Source organism: Pogoniulus pusillus, chromosome 6, assembly GCF_015220805.1.
Source record: "Pogoniulus pusillus isolate bPogPus1 chromosome 6, bPogPus1.pri, whole genome shotgun sequence".
In the NCBI taxonomy this organism is placed as follows: Eukaryota; Metazoa; Chordata; class Aves; order Piciformes; family Lybiidae; genus Pogoniulus; species Pogoniulus pusillus.
Window position 1 is genome coordinate 40,933,648 of NC_087269.1, and position 16,655 is coordinate 40,950,302.

A 16,655-nucleotide genomic window follows, 5' to 3' on the forward strand; every position below is an offset into this window, starting at 1 on the left:
GAAAGATGGGGCTGGTCAGGGGTGATCTTATTACTGTCTACAACTACCTGAAGGGACATTGTAGCCAGGTGAGGGGTGGCCTCTTCTCCCAGGCAAGCAGCAATAGAACAAGGGGACACAGTCTCAAGTTGTGCCAGGGTAGATATAGGCTGGATATTAGGAGGAAGTTCTTCACAGAGAGAGTGATTGGCATTGGAATGGGCTGCCCAGAGAGGTGGTGGAGGCACCGTCCCTGGGGGTCTTCAAGAAAAGCCTTGATGAGGCACTTAGTGCCATGGTCTGGTTGATTGGCTAGGGCTGGGTGCTAGGTTGGCCTGGATGATCTTGGAGGTCTCTTCCAACCTGGTTGATTCTATGATTCTTCTCTCAAGGAACAAGTGACAGGACAAGAGGAAATGGCCTCAAGTTGCCCCAGGAGAGGTTCAGGTTGGATATTAGAAAACCCTGCTTCACCGAAAGGGTTCTCAAACCCTGAACAGGCTCCCTAGGGAAGTGTTTGAGTGCCCATCCCTGGAGATGTTTCAAAGCGGCAGAGACGTGGCGCTGAGCGGCAGGGTTTAGCATCAACCTTTGCAGCGTTAGAGAACGGTTGGGCTCTGTGATCTTACAGCGCTTTTCCAACCGAAATGATTCTGTGATTCATGGGGCACAGCTAAAGGAGCAATGCCAGCTTCCCACCATCCACTCCAAAAGAACATTTTAGCCCTTTCTAATCAGTGAATTCCCTCTTTCCTCCAGCACGCTGAATCTCAGTGGCTGTGCCTCTGCGCTCTGCTGTCTACAACTACCTGAGGGGTGGTTGTGGCCAGGAGGAGGTTGCTCTCTTCTCTCAGGTGGCCAGCACCAGAACGAGAGGACACAGCCTCAGGCTGCGCCAGGGGAGATTTAGGCTGGAGGTGAGGAGAAAGTTCTTCACTGAGAGAGTCATTGGACACTGGAATGGGCTGCCCGGGGAGGTGGTGGAGTCGCCGTCCCTGGAGCTGTTCAAGGCAGGATTGGACGTGGCACTTGGTGCCATGGTCTGGCCTTGAGCTCTGTGGTAAAGGGTTGGACTTGATGATCTGTGAGGTCTTTTCCAACCCTGATGATACTGTGAAAGTGCAGCTGAGCAGACAGATATCTGGGGCAGGAAGGAGCAGGGTGAAGCGACACAGATGTGCCTGTAGCTATTTTAGTTCAAAGCATGGAAGTTACTCAGTGCACAGCGTGTCAGTCTCTTCATTAAACTTATCCATCCATTTTATCCACCTCTGATTGTTTAAAAGTATTTTGAGATAAAATTTCATAGCCTACTTTTTGGTACCAAATGACAACATAAAGCCTGACATTAGCTCAGAAGCACAATTCATGCATTAGAAGAAGTCTTCTCTATAACCTTTTTTGGGTTTTTTTTTCCCCTCTTCCTCCCTATTCCACATCAAAAATAAACAAATAAATCAAGGAGTTGAAGCAGATCTGCATTTTCACTATGCTCCAGCTGCCACAACAGCATCTTTTCCAGGGGAACCACTCCTGAAGAACGTGGCTGAGGGAGCTGGGGGTGTGCAGCCTGGAGAAGAGGAGGCTCAGGGGGGACCTCATTGCTGTCTACAACTACCTGAAGGGAGGCTGTAGCCAGGTGGGGTTGGTCTCTTCTGCCAGGCAAGCAGCAACAGAAGAAGGGGACACAGTCTCAAGTTGTGCTGGGGGAGGTCTAGGCTGGATGTTAGGAGGAAGTTGTTGTCAGAGAGAGTAATTGGCATTGAAATGGGCTGCCCAGGGAGGTGGTGGAGTCACCATGCCTAGAGGTGTTCAAGCAAAGCCTGGCTGGGGCACTTAGTGCCATGGTCTGGTTGAGTGGGCAGGGCTGGGTGCTAGGTTGGCCTGGATGATCTTGGAGGTCTCTTCCAACCTGGTTGATTCTATGATTCTGTGACAGCAAACTCCTCTTATCATAGAATTGCAGAGTTCTTTGTGTTAGAAGGGACCTTTAGGGGTCATCTAGTCCAAGCCCTCTGTATTAAAATGTCCCTTCCAACCTCACCAGATTGGGATTCTGTGCTTTACAAGTCAATGCTAATTAGATCTTTCTGGAACAAACCTTCCAACACCTGCAGAAGGGAACAATCAGTTCTGATTGCAGAACAATCATAGTTAACAATGCTTGGTCATGCAGGTGCTGGGTAGAAGGTTGGACTTGATGATATTAAAGGTGGGTTTTATTTTTGCAATCTCAATGATTTGAAGAAAATTGGTGTGGAAATATCCAAGAAGTGTGATAAAACTTTGCAGCAACTGCAATGCAAACACCCAACACTGTGGGCTTAGCAATTAATTTATCAGCTGCCTGAACCTTCCCATGGCAAAAGTCTACTCAGCTTATCATTCACTCTCTGCTCCTGAACTTGCCTTGTGAAATTAGAAACAACTCCCACAGCAATTCAGCCTTCACAGGTAATTCATAGATCCATAGAATGCATCCAAGTTGGAAGGGACTTTGAAGATCTTGCACTTTAAAGCTCCCTGCCATGGGCAGAGACAGCTTCCACTAGACCAGATTGCTCAAGGCTTCATCCAACCTGGCCTTGAAAACCTCCAGGCAGGGAGCATCCACAATCTCTCCAGGCAATCTGTTCCAGCATCTCATCACCCTCACTGTCATCTGGGGAGAGTTTATCAGGCCAGAGGGAAGACTCCTAGTAAAGGGGATGGGGACACTGCACAGAGCAAAAGAAAGAAAAGGAGAAGGAGAATTGCACCAACCTGCTGTTTGCAAGATGTCCTGGTAGGGTAGATGACAACCAGAGGAAGCAGAGACACAAGGCAGAGTGGCTGGCAGACGTTTGCAATATAGGCTGGCTCATTAAAAGGGATAATTAAAGACAGCTGCCTCCCTAGTTAATTACTGTCAACAATTAAACCTAGAGATACATTGCAATAGATACCCAATGAAAACTGAACTGAGAAATGACCTCACCTGGGCAATGACTCTTCTCTGGCATCATTACATCCCCAAATGGTCTCCTCTATGATCTTTCAAGGCTGCTTTTCTCCTCTAGGATGCTGTTTTCATCCCATTGGGTTGGAATGTTGTTGGCTATAAGCCCAGGAAGCATTTTCTGCCAGGTCTCCTTTCCATCTGCAGTCAAAAGGTTGAGCTAACCTTGCCATGGTGACCATTGGATGGGATGAAGTCCTTCCTCTCTTGCAGATCAGTCTCAAACCTTTTCTGAGCAGAAATATTGGTCCCTGCAGGGAATAACAAATCCTTGTGCAGATGGTGACAAGACAAATCATGTAGCTATGAATCACAGAAGTGTTTCAGTTGGAAGCTACTTTTAAGATCATCAAATTCAACCTTCAACCTATGTAATAATTTAAGGCTTATTGGAAAATTCCAATAGGAGAACTTGGGGCTTTCCTGGATGTAAACAAGTTATAGCTATGGTTACTTCCAAGCTGTCTGATCCGGTCTGCTAAATTTTCACTTTGGGAAGTGATTTCCCAAACCCACCATGACCTAACATCACCATGGCCATTCACCTATGTCCCCAAGTGCCAAGTTCCCAGGTTTCTTGAACACCTCCAGGGATGGTGAGTCCACCCCCACTCTGGGCAGCCTGTTCCAGTGCCTGACCACACTTGCAGCAAAGAAATCGTTCCTCATGTTCAACCTAAACCTCCCCTGGTGCATCTTGAGGCTATTTCTTCTCATCCCATTGCTTATTAGAAGAGATCATCCCCCACCTGGCTCCAAACTCCTCTCAGGGAGTTGTACAGAGCCAGAACATCTCTCCTCAGCCTCCTTTTTCTCCAAGCTGAATAACTCCAGTTCTTTCAGCTGCTCTTCACCAGGGCTATTCTCCAGACTCTTAACCAGCTTTGTTGCCCTTCTCTCAAGATGCTCTCTCTTAACCAGCTTTGTTGCCCTTCTCTCAAGATGCTCTAGCTCTTCAAATATCCTCCTTGGAATGAGGGGCTCAGAACAGAATACAGGCTTCAATATGTGGCCTCACCAGGGCCCAGGACAAAGATATGAGTTGACATCCATCCATCACTCACCCAGGTTAAAAGCATTTACAATGGGAGGGGAAAAAAAAGAAGTGTGTTCTCTCTCAGGAGAGGAGGCAAAAGAATCAGAATCAACCAGGTTGGAAGAGACTTCCAAGATCATCCAGGCCAACCTAGCACCCAGCCCTAGCCAGTCAGCTAGACCATGGCACTAAGTGCCTCATCCAGTGCTTGAACACCTCCAGGCATGGTGACTCCATCACCTCCCTGGGCAGCCCATTAATTTTAATATTATTTATTGCCCATCATAATGGCTTGAAAATCCCAAAGATACCTCAGCTGGGCTTCACAGGACTGGTTTATGAATCTGCATCCAGGGGGTAGCTTATGAAAAATTAAAATTGCACCACTACAGTTTTCTGGTTAAAATCCCTTAAAGTCTCATGATCATTTTGTAGAATAGTTTGGGTCAGAAAGGATATTAAAAGTCATTTGGCTTCAAGCACCTCAGCCTTGGGCAGGGACACCCTCCACTAGCCCAGTGGTTCAAAAGTCAAATGAGAGCATTCATCCTCTTTAAAGCATCTTAGGTTCTATTTTTACCAAGTCACCTCACGATGCTGAAGAATCCCTTGAGTGCAGAGCAGCAACAACATGTTCCAGATTATATCCACCCCCATCCTTACCTGGTGGCCAGCTCAAATTCTCAGCATGATTCTTTCAATAAGCCCAAGATTCCAGACCCCCAAGTATCATCTGGAAAGAACATCTTCAAACAGAGAATATAATAGTATCATAGAATCAACCAGGTTGGAAGAGACCTCCAACATCATCCAGTCCAGCCTAGCACCCAGCCCTAGCCAATCAACCAGACCATGGCACTAAGTGCCTTATCCAGGCTTTTATTGAACACTTTCAGGCACGGTGACTCCACCACCTCCCTGGGCAGCCCATTCCAATGCCAATCACTCTCTCTGCCAACAACTTCCTCCTAACATCTGCAATCCTTAGTCAGTTTTAACCACTTCTCTTTAAAATAATATAAATCAACCACCACATTTATTTCCAAATAACAGAATAAAGTAGAGCTGGAGACCACCACCTTCACTTTGCTCACATGCAGAAAGATCACCTGGCAAAAGCTGGTCCCTCTCAGAAAGCCAGAATCTCAGTATGGTGGTGGTGGGGATGTGGGAGGGGGGGGGGGGGGGGGGGGGATGGGAAGGGACCTCTGGAGATCAGAATAAAATTTTACAACCAGAAATCTTTAATTTCCCAACAGAAAATAGAGGATGTAAAAGGGATTTCATCTGAAGGAATCTTAATCACTTTATTATGAATTTTTATTTCACCTGCACGTGCTGATAACATTTCACCCTCCCTGAACTCTTCCTACAGTCGCAGTTACCAGGTTGCCCCTGCAGAAATCCACTGAGACACCCAAAGGCCAACAGGATCCAGATGCACACATGCAGCCTGTACACTTGCTGTTGAATACAGATGATCTTGAAGGCTTTTTTTCCAACCCAAACCGTTCTGTGACTTTAAATCACTTTCCATTTCATGGAGGAACTTTCCATTTTTAATAGAGTGTGGCTTGGATCAGCAATACTGTGCCTAGCAGGACTAGGGCAGGGATTGTCCCCCTGTACTCAACACCTTGAGTAATAGGTTCAAGTCTGGGCCACTCACCCTAAGAAGGCTATGTGAGAGGCTGGAATGTGTTGAGAGAAGGACAACAGAGCTCTAAACCTCCCCTGACACAACTTCACTTGCCCAGGGAGGTGGTGGAGTCACTGTCCCTGGAGGTGTTCAAGCAAAGCCTGGCTGAGGCACTTAGTGCCATGGTCTGGTTGAGTGGCTAGGGCTGGGTGCTAGGTTGGACTGGCTGATCTTGGAGGTCTCTTCCAACCTGGTTGATTCTATGATTCATTAAAAAGTGTTACCTTTGGAGCTTGCTGTCTGTTGAACAGAGGTTTGCAATAGGTATCTGCCACCTCCAGCCACACTATTTCTGCCCATAACCTCGTGAGCATTTAAAAATCAAACAAACAAGAAGAAAGGGGTGGAGGGGGGAAGGGGAAGGTTCTGTGACACAGGAGAAGGTCCACAAAATCATAGAATGCATCAGATTGGGAGAAACCACTGAAGGTCATCTTGTCCAATGCCCCCCGCAGTGAGCAGGGACATTGACAATGGTCCAACTTGGAGCACAGACACCTCCAACTAAATCAGGTTGCTCAGAGTCCCATCAAGTTTGACCCTGAATGTCTCCAGGGATGGGGCCTCAACCATATCCCTAGACAACCTTTTTCCAGCATTTCTCCACTCTTACTTTGAAGAACTTTCTCCTAAAGCCCAAATTAGGTTGCCCAAGGCAGGCTGGGCTACCAAGGATGGGACTGGATGAGCCATCAGGAGGCAGGTTCCTGCAGAACTTTAGTTTAAGAGGAACTTGGCCAAAATGGAAAGGTTCCCCTCAAAGCAGTTTAGGTTTTGTCAGGCTGTCAGTATTTGAGGAAATGCTGCTCCAAACTCTTGCTCTTTTCTGCTCTAACTTGATTTTTGTCAGGGAGGTGTTCAGATGAGTTTCCAGGTTATTTAGGGACTTAGATAGGAGAGTGACAAATGATTTTACCTGTTTAGAGCGTGCAGAAGACAGACTTCTAGGAAGAGCTGATATATTGCTGTGCTGCAGAGAAATCCCACAGAGAAAGAATTTGCAGCTACCCAAGCTCCAAATTCCCCATGTCTGTTGCTTTGGAAATGTGACTTTGCCCAGCACATGGTCCCCCCACTATCAGTCAGCTGAAGTCTTCATTTTTAAAGTAGCAAAAAAAAAAAAGATGCTAGAAAAATTCTTTAGCTCTTTTTTTTTTTCTTAGTTCACCTCCTTGTGGAGTTAGATCTGGACCTAACACAGCGGTTAGCAGTGCATTGGAAGTGTGAAACAGTATTTGAAAGTTGTGGTTCTTGGATTTTCAATGGAAGAATTTATCCCAAATATCACAGAATCCCAGCGAGGTAGGGATTGGAAGGGACCTCTGGAGATTATCCAGTCCAACAGCCTTGCTAAAGCAGGGACACCTACAGCACCTTGCCCAGCATCACAGTGTTCAGGTGGACTTGGAATCTCTCCAGAGAAGGAGACTCCAGAGCCTCTCTGGGCAGCCTGCTCCAGGGTTCCAGCACCCTCACACCAAACAAGTTTCACTTCATCTTCAGATTGAGCATCCAGTTTGTGCCCGCTGCCCCTTGTCCTGTCACAGGGCACCACTGATGGGACTCCAGCCCCATCCTCCTGCCCCCCACAGGTCCTTTAGCTCTTGATGAGCATTGAGAAGATTCTTTTTCAGACTGCTTTTCTCCAGGCTCAACAGCCTCATGTCTTTCAGCCTTTCTTCTCACAGATGCTCCAGACCCCTCCAGTCTGCTGGCCCCATCCTCTTTGACCTCTGTCCTTTTGATATTGACAAGCACTGACAGCCTTGAATCAATAAGAACAACTACATTCAACCCAGTGTAAGAAATTGTTTCTGTTAAACTAATTAATCAACTGTCATGGAGCAAATTAACTCCAGTCCTTGGGTCATTTGTGGCCCTGTCTAATTTCTAAGCTTCTGTTCAAAGACTCATAGAATGGAACAGTGCCAACATGCCCTGCTGTGGACAGGGATACCTTCCCCTAGACCAGGTTGCTCAAGGTCTCATTCAACCTGGCTTTGCCAACCTCCAGGGAGGGGACATCCATGCCCTGCCTGAGCAGCCTGTTCCAGAGGTTTTTTCCTGCATTATTATTCTCTCTTGAATAGCAAAATAAATCCTTTCAGCCAGATCAGAGACCATTCCTGTGCTTGTAGAAACCAGCCACATGTCCCATATGGAGAACTTTGCAGACTATGAGATGTCCAATGAGATGTGACAGGAAGCAGCAAACTCTGCAGTTCAGACAGAGCTGGATTTTTTGCTTGGTCAGTGGTGGGACCCCAAGCATTTCTTTCTTATTTTCTGAAGCATTTCTGCAATGCAAAGGACCTGTAGAACATAAAAGCTTTGAATAGCTAAGGAAAGGAGAGATGTGATCAATGAGCACAATTTGATCTCAGGCTTTTACTTCTCCCAGTTTAGGAGTAAGTTGTTTTTTTAAAGCAAGAGACAGAGAAGGTTGGTTACATCTCTCCATTAATGTCTGGCATCACTGCTTTGGGAAGGAAGAAAAATTACACTTTTACAGAGCCAGCATGCTTAAAGTGCTGATTATAGCCTGGATAAAACTGAAATATGGCCCTTCAAGTGGGTGGAACACAAACTGTTAGAAATAATTCCAGGAGGAATAGCTACAGTAGAGTTGGGAAGGTGCTGGGCAACACCAGGAGTTTATCAGCCTTCACCCATGAGGCACCAAACCTGCTCTCACTACCCCAAGCATCAGCAATCCTCACCCTAGGAATAGGAAAAGATGTAACAGGGATTAAATGGGGGAAGATGGCTTGGCCAGCCTGCTAGGCCATCATGCTCAGAGGGGTCTGCAGCCATGCAAGAGTCCCCTAGTGCTGCATCCCCACATAAACTCTGATGAAGGCCAATGGCAAAACCAAGTGCTGGGTCCTCCACATGGGTCACAACAATACCACGAATTCTCCAGGCTTGGGGCAGGTAGTTGAACATTGCCTGGTGGAAAAGGACCTTCATCTGGAAGCTTTGGAGCTCACACAACCCAGCCCACAGTCTGATTGCTGAACCCACTCCCTGTCATAGGAAGCACAGCTGCTGGAGAAGCAGACTCAGACAAGCATGTGCAGAAGGTGCTCAAGTCAGAGCAGAGTCTCCAGTCTGCCTATCTTTTGTTCTTGGGTTATGCAGGAGTCTTCTTCACCATGGCATGTTTACAGACCCCGTGGTGTCACCTAGCAATTAAATCCCAAAGAGAAAAGCAGTGACAATGAGAAAGCTGTGGAGACTTTGTTATACATTCCAGAAAATATTATCCTAGAGAAATGAAAGATAAGCTTTGGCAGTGCAATAAAAATAGACATGTTGAGGCTGAGAAGCTTTGACTATTAAGTTCACTTTGGTATTATGCAGTCACTAAAAGATGTGACAACCAGGGAGGGGATGGTGGATACCTAATAAATGCTGAGTTTATTTGGGATAACGGAGCAGATCTTCTCACAGAGACATCCTGACAGCCATCTCCACAGCCTGAGCAATTTCAGTCCTGAGGAAAAACAGCATCCCAGGATGACCAGCAGCAGCTGCACATGGTGAGACCTGCCCCACAGAATAATTGCGGTCGGAAAAGACCTCTAAAATCAGCAAGACAAGCCATCAGTCCAACAGTACCATCAGAACAATCCATCCCATGTCCATCCCTGGAAGTGTTGTGGGTCAGGTTGTCTGGGGCTGTGAGCAACCTGCTCAAGTTGCAGATTGGCTGCAGGGGGACGTTGGACTGGATGAGCTTTTAAAGTCCTTTCCCACCCAACCCAGGTTGTGATTCCATATTTGAGACCAATTCATTGTTTTACTGGTTTAACCTGTGTGATGGTGAAAAACTCACCATGAGATGGCAGTGGCCACTTGCAGCCCAGAAGGCAACTACATCCTGGGCTGCATCAGAAGAAGTGTGACCAGCTGGACAAGGGAGGTGATTCTGCTCCTCTGCTCTGCTTTCCCACTTGGAGCACTGCATCCAGTCCTGGGGCCCCAATGCAAGAAGGACATGGAAGTGTTGGAGCAGGTCCTGAGGAGGCCATGAAGAAGACCAGAGGACTGAAGTGCTATCCCCATTGGGACAGGCTGGGACAGTTGGGGCTGCTCAGCCACCACAAGAAAAGGCTCCACGGAGATAACAGAGCAGCCTTCTGGTAGCTGAAGGGTCTACAGGAGAGCTGGGGAAGGACTTTTGGCAAGTGATAGAAGGAGGAGCAAGGGCTTTGAGCTGGAAGAGGGGAGATTTAGACTGGATATTAGGAGGATATTCTTCCCAGTGAGGGTGGTGAGACACTGCAACAGGTTGCCCAGGGAGGTTGTGGATGTCTCCTCTCTGGATGTGTTCAAGCCCAGGCTGGATGAGGACTTCAGCAACCTGGACTAGTGGGAGGTGTCCCTGTCCACGGCAAGGGGACCGGGACTGGATGATTGTTAAAGTCCCTTCCAACCCAAACCATCCTATGATTCTGTGTTTTGGGGTTTGCTTCCTCTGATGCAGTTTCTGCTCTGTTTGCTAGAAAGCCAGTGCTGGGAAATGAAGCATGGAGGTGTACAATGGCCATCAGTCAGCTAAGTGATTTTAAAGTCTCTTACAATGTCTCCATCATCTGCAATGAGCCACCTGCCTTCGATCTGAGACCGTCCTCCCTGGAGCACTTGGGAAAAGACTGCTCCAGACATTTATGAAGTTATTTTGAGTCTTTATGGAGTCTGAGCCAAATCAGTGATGCAGAGACTTCAAATAACATTTCAGTGGCCATCTCATGGGGTAACTACATCTCTCTAGAGCCTTTATTTTCCTGGAGAGAAATGCAGGCTCTTGCAGGAGTCCTAACATCCATAGAACTCCTAATTCTGCCTTCCCAGGGCTGACCATGTTTTCTGCCAGCAATCCTCTTGGGGAAGTTCTTGTAGGATTTCAGCACTGAAAGGAGATGATTAAAAAGCTGGGAACAGACTTTTGAGCAGGGCCTGTTGTGATAGGACAAGAGGTGATGGTTTGAACTCAGAGAGAGAGATAGAGAATGGAGAGAATAAAGAAGTTTTCAACCCAGAGAGGTGGGAGATGGTGCTGCTCATTTCAGTTGGGCTGTATTTTCCAGATGAGAACTTCATTTTCCTTGTTGCTGACATTGAGAGGCTGAAGCATGTCCAGAGAAAGGCAACAGAGATGGTGAAGGGTCTGGAGAGCAGGCCAGGTGAGGAGCAGCTGTGGGAACTGAGGATGTTCAGCCTGGAGAAACGGAGGCTGAAGACACCTTCTGGCTTTCTCCAGCATTCTGTGGTACATTTTGGTTTGGAAGATGTTGTGTGGGCTGTGGCCAACACACATTTCCTGAGACCAGAGAAGGAAACCTTTACACACTCATGGTTTCTTTGACCTGTATTTATTATTCTTACTTTCACATGAGTGAAGACATTGAGAAGACATTGCTAGTTCAGTAGGGCTCAGCTGGAGGTGCTGCTTGAAGAAGAGTTGACCCCGGAGCAACCTCATCTGGCCACGTAGTCGCGGACATTGGGAAGCCCTTTCACGACGGTGCAGCTCAAGGCGCTGCGGTGCGTGCCCATGTCGTGGATGCTGTACCACTCGTTGGTGGCTTTGTCGTAATACTCAGCGTTGAAAGTGGTTGTGAAACCATTGAAGCCTCCAACCACAAACAAACGATCCTCCACCACCTCGATGCCAAAGTTGCTGCGAGGACAGAGCATGTTGGCCACCAGCTGCCAGGAGTCGCCCTCGGGGCTGTAAGCTTCTGCGCTGTGGAGCCGCCTGAAGCCATTAAAGCCTCCAACCTGGGGACACAAAAGGGACAGAGGTGAGATGAGCGAAGCAGATGACCTGGAAGATCCCTTCCAACTCAAACCATTCTGTGAGTTCATGCACTGGTCAGTCTGACAGCCTAGGAAGAGCAGAACCTCAAAAGGAAGTGCCCCAGGAGCTGGGTGGCAGTGTGGCCAAGGTGCCACTTCTCCCTTACCGCGTACACTTTGTCGTCGTAGGCGACCACGCCCACGCCACTCCTCCTTCTGCTCATTGGGGCTATTGTGGTCCACTGATTGGTGGCAGCATCGTACACCTCAGCGGTGATCAGGCACTCGGTTCCGTTGAAGCCGCCGCAGATGTACACCTGCTTGCAGGAGAAAACCCTCAGTGTTAGACTCACGGTGGAGAATGCATTGGAGAGAAAAAGTTGTACCCTTGGTGGGAGGAGGCGCTGGAGAGATTGGTAATGGTGTGGCTGGGATCTGGGGGAGGCAGGTTTGGTTTTGGTGGGAATGATCCTGTCACCCTGGCTGCAAAGTAGAAGTGCAGGGAGATATTGAGGGCTGCAGGGTTTGGACCTGTTGTTTCCAGAACTGCAACAAGTAGATAGTCCCACATGGTACTCCACTTGTGGCCAGGAAAATTGCTGACTAGCAGCAAGGAGGCCATTGATGGGGAGCAGCATCTTGGCCTACTGCAGGACACCACTGAAACGAGCCTGGCATCTTCTTGTCCCCAACCCTCAGGTATTTCTAAACATTCATGAGGTCCACCTCAGGCTGCTCTTTTCCAGACCCAAATCTCTCAGCCTTTCCTCATCAGACAGAAGTCCCACAGCTTTTCTGGCCCTGCGGCACCTCTTGTCCATGTCGATGATGACCTCAAACTGGTAGCTGTGGTCATTGGGTAAGTAGCCCAGAGGGAGCTCACCTCAAGGCATGCCATAAGAGGAGACAGGCATGTTCTTGTTGTAGAATCATAGAAGTGCTTTGGCTGGAAAAGATCTCTAAGATCATGCAGTCCAACAATCAACCACCACCACCATGGCCATTAAGCCATGCCCCCAAATGCCATGTCCACACATGACTTGAACACTTCCAGGGACAACAATTCCACTACCTCCCTGGGCAGCCCGTTCCATGCCTCACCCCTCTCTGCACTGGTGTCTTGTCTCCTCCAGCTCACCATACTTCATCCTTAACCACTCCCAACCGCCTGATGGTCTCTTTACCTTGTTGTGCAGCGAGGCTGCGCTGGCATCGCTTCTCTGCTCATGCATGGGGGCGATCATAGTCCACTGGTTGCTCTCTGGGTGGTAGCGTTCCGCTGTGTTGAGGCGAACGTGCCCATCAAACCCGCCCATGGCGTAGATGACATTGTTGAGGACAGCAACGCTGACGTAGCAGCGCTTGTAGTGCATGGGTGCCACCTCCTGCCACGTCTTCTTCAGCAAGTCAAGCCTCTTGACGCTGCTCGAGCAATCCACGCTGTCAAAGCCCCCAATGACGTAGATGAAACCTTCCAAATAGGCAGCGTTGTGATAGGCAAGGGGACCCTCCCCTTCACGGGTGATGTCAACCCACTGGTCTACACGGGGGTCGTAGACCTCAATGGCGTTGGTTGGGCTCTCCCCGCTCCAGCCGCCGATGGCAAACAGGACGGAATAGGGCAGGCGAGGCCGACTGAGCGGGCTGAGCAGCTCAGAGTCTGCGCTGCTCATGCTCAGCTGGTACATTTCTGTCATGGCATCTATGATGAGAGCTTTGCACTCCTCACTCTCCCTCACGTAATAGTGAGTTTGAACGTTGGCCAGGAAGTATTCTGCTGGCATCAGTGCCAGGCGCACCTGGAAAGGCCAAGCAGGAGGTTAGAGTGTTCATGTGTTCACTGGATATGAGGAATAGCTAAGCTCTAAACAGGGAGAAAAAGCACTGCAAAGGTCTGCCGCGTGCCAAGGAGTGCAGAGCCACCCAGGTCCATGCTGTGACATCACTCACCTTGCTCAGCAAGGCAGCCAGGTGCTGCCTCCTGTTCTCTGGGTCATGAGCCACCCATCTCACAACCGCCTCAAACACAATTCCTTCGTGTGCCACGTTGAGTTCATCCTTCTCTATGATGTCTTTGAGGTCGCTGACAGAGAGGTCTACAAACTTGGTGGAGACCTCTGTCACCTGCTTGAAGTGGTGGAGGACGAAGGTGCAGGCTGCGTCTCGCAGGCTGGGGCAGTAGTAGGTGTCTGTGAATCTCCAGACATCGAGGCAGTTTTCCAGGCTCAGCTGGGACTTGAGGAAGTCAGCACACAGCCTGGTGAGCCCAGTGACGCTGAGGTAGTCTGCCATGCTGAGCAAGTCCTGAGCGTTGTGCCACGTGAGCGGCACTGTCCCCGTGTAGACGTACTCAATGACGTGCCTCATGGTCTCTGCTGAAAAGCCATGGAGCTCATGGACTCTCTTATCTGTCTCCTTCCACCTGCTGCTGAACAAGGTCCTGGAGAAACCAAGGCAGCATTGGGTGAATGTTGGTGTCCATCCCAGACCCTGCCATCCCCTGGGTCTTCCTCTCTGGCCACCAGTTTGGCCACACATCAGGGGCACCCTCCCAGGCAAAGGTGGGTCAGCCAGGCTGACCACACTGCCAGCCCTGCCCCTCATCTGGGTGGTTGCCACTCACCACCTCCAGAGCTGCTTTATCAGCACCACACCATAGAATATTTTGGCTGGAAAAGATCTTTGACATGATCAAGTCCCACCAAGTCTATCCTGACTGTGGGCTTGGATCTGCTGGGGCTGCAAAGCCTGTGAAGGGTACAAAGCCTCCACAAAATCTGGTGGCACAGAGGAGCATTCCCTCAGAATGATCCAACAATTGGGGTTGGAAGGGACTTGAGGGATCATCTGGTTCCAACCCCCCTGCCATGGCAAGGGACATCTTCTACCAGATCAGGTTTCTCAGGGCCATGCCCAGCCTGGCCTTGAACACTTCTAACTCTCCCAAGACCGCTCCTAAGCCGTGACCCTCAGCACCACACCGAAGGGTTCCAGAAGTCTTACGTGCTCTTGGCTGAAGCAAGCAGCTGAGGCTTTGCACAGGTGAGAGGTACCTGCTTTGGAGAGAGGCAGCAAATCCCTGGTGGCCAAGGGCTCCTCAGAGCTTACTGAGTTTGTGAGGTGCTTTCCAGCACGGCAGCAGGTTGTGGGTTGATTCTGGTGTGCAGGGAGGTACCTGCACTATGGAGAGCTGCTGATGGAAGTGTTAGTGGTGGGAGCGCTGGAGAGCCACTCCAGCAGGGTGAGCCAGACCAGGGCATACTGATTAACAGGTTCACAGGGTGTATTGGGCTGTGAGCTAGTTGGAGGCCAGCTGGAATATTCTACTGAGAGAAGTTAGATCATAGGCTGTTAAAAGGAAGCAGTGGAGATGTCTACTTCACTCGTAGGCTTGCTGAGATGCAGAAAAACAAGAACATAGACACAGGCAACACAGTTACAGTAGCTCTCTGCTGCACTTTTCTCCCTCCCCTCTTCCTGAGGAGCTAATCTCTCTGCTTTCTAGCCCCCCTGGCTCATCCTCCAAGCTCACCTTGCACAGAAGGCAAAGTCTGGGATAAGGCAGAGGGGTGGAAAGGAGGTGGCAGGGTGGTTGGAGCCCCTCCTGGGGACTCTGGTTTCGGGGGGGGGGGGGGGGGGCAGTGTTGCTTCTCTATTACTTTTAGCTTGGATATTTCTGTCTGTAGCTGTCTATATTGTAAATCTCTGCTTGTCTGTTGTGCTAAGCTGTGAACATGAAGCTTCATTCCTTCATTTCCAGCCAGCTGAGTCTAGTCTGGGTGTTTTCATGAGAGTGGGTGGGGCAGGTAACACCCAAACCATCACAGGCTGGAAGGGGCCCTCAAAGGCTGCCTTGTCCAACCCCCTTGCACTCAGCAGGGACAACTCAAGTAGAGCAGGTTGCTCAGGGCCCCATCAAGGTTGACCTTGAAAGTCTCCAGGGATGGGCCCTCAGCCTTCACCCTGGGCAACCTGCTCCATTTTCCTACCACCTTCATTGTGCAGAACTTCCTCCTCCCAGCCAACCTAAATTTCCCCTGCACCAGTTTCAGACCTTTGCCCCTCGTCCTGTCTCTGCAAGTCCTTCTGAACAGTTCCTCCCCAGCCCTCCTGTAGGTCCCCTTCAGACACCAAAATGCTGCTCTGAGGTCTCCCTGGAGCCTTCTCTTCTCCAGTCTGAATAACTCCCACTCTCTTCGTAGCAGAGGTGCTCCAACCCTCTGATCACCTCTGTGGCCCTCCTCTAGACCCTTTCATGTCCTCTCCTTGTGTTGGGGGATCACACAGCTGGACTAAGTCCTCCAGCTGAGTCCTGCCCCAGCCCCTTTTGTCTCAAGCACTGACCTGAAGTAGTCACTGCACCTGGAGAGGATGACCTTGTGTGCATGGAATTCAACCCCATCCACCCTGAGGCTCACATCGCAGTGCTCCCCTTCCTGAAGCAGCTCACTGAAGGTAGTGCAAATCCCAGGGCTCCTCTTCCCCTCCATGGCTGTAGAAGGCTACTGAGCAGGTGCCAAGCCACAACCCATGCTTAAACTGGAACCTCTGGAGGATGCCTCTCTTGAGGGGCTCACTGGGCTGGGGCCTTCACCCCAGGTGCTGTCTCTTAAATACTGCTGATATTGTGACATCAGCCCATGGTGACAGATGCAGGACTCTTTGTGACCTCCCCTGCAAGCAGTGGCTCCTGGGTCTCTTAGCTACCTGTTGCCATGGCTGACCTGAGCCTTCACTCACCCACAGCCAAGAGGCCACTGCACCCTGTACCTACACCCTGCTGATGGCTGTTCTGGTCATAATCAGGGGACTGGAACATCTCTGCTGTGAGAGGGCTTGGGTTGTTCAGTCTGGGCAAGAGAAGGCTCAAGGATGTCCTTCTGGTGGCCTTAGACTGCTTAGAGAGGCAGATCAGAAAGCTGGGGGCAGAGCTCTGAGCAGAGCCCCTTTGACAGGACAAGGGGTGATGGTTTGAACTCAAAGGGGAAGATTCAGACTGGAGAGCAGGAAGAAATGTTTTCCCTGGAGGGTGGTGAGTGCCTGTCCCAGGTTGCCCAGAGATGTAGGACATATCCCATCCCTGGAACCATTTCAGGAGAGATTGATTTGGGCTGTAGTTTCAGATGTACCTACTGGCT

The 16,655-nt window shown here is 49.6% G+C and overlaps 1 protein-coding gene across 1 annotated transcript; it reads right to left on the minus strand.

Annotated features, from left to right (window-relative positions):
- Nucleotides 1–11,088: 11,088 nt before the first annotated feature.
- Nucleotides 11,089–16,007, minus strand: LOC135176557 (kelch-like protein 10). The gene is made up of 5 exons (XM_064145678.1): nt 15,862–16,007; nt 13,468–13,957; nt 12,702–13,316; nt 11,685–11,834; nt 11,089–11,499 (listed from the first exon to the last, which is right to left on the minus strand). Exons 1-5 carry the CDS (start codon nt 16,005–16,007, stop codon nt 11,197–11,199), a joined length of 1,704 nt encoding a protein of 567 aa, XP_064001748.1. The 3' UTR covers nt 11,089–11,196.
- Nucleotides 16,008–16,655: the final 648 nt, after the last annotated feature.

Bases quoted from the DNA above. Each gene is read 5' to 3' on its own strand.
- LOC135176557 (XM_064145678.1), bottom strand. From the start codon at position 16,007: ATGGAGGGGAAGAGGAGCCCTGGGATTTGCACTACCTTCAGTGAGCTG. The intron at 13,317-13,467 runs GTGAGTGATGTC...TGGCCTTTCCAG, and splicing joins TGGCTGCCTTGCTGAGCAAG to GTGCGCCTGGCACTGATGCC. The intron at 11,500-11,684 runs GTAAGGGAGAAG...TTGTGTCCCCAG, and splicing joins ACGACGACAAAGTGTACGCG to GTTGGAGGCTTTAATGGCTT.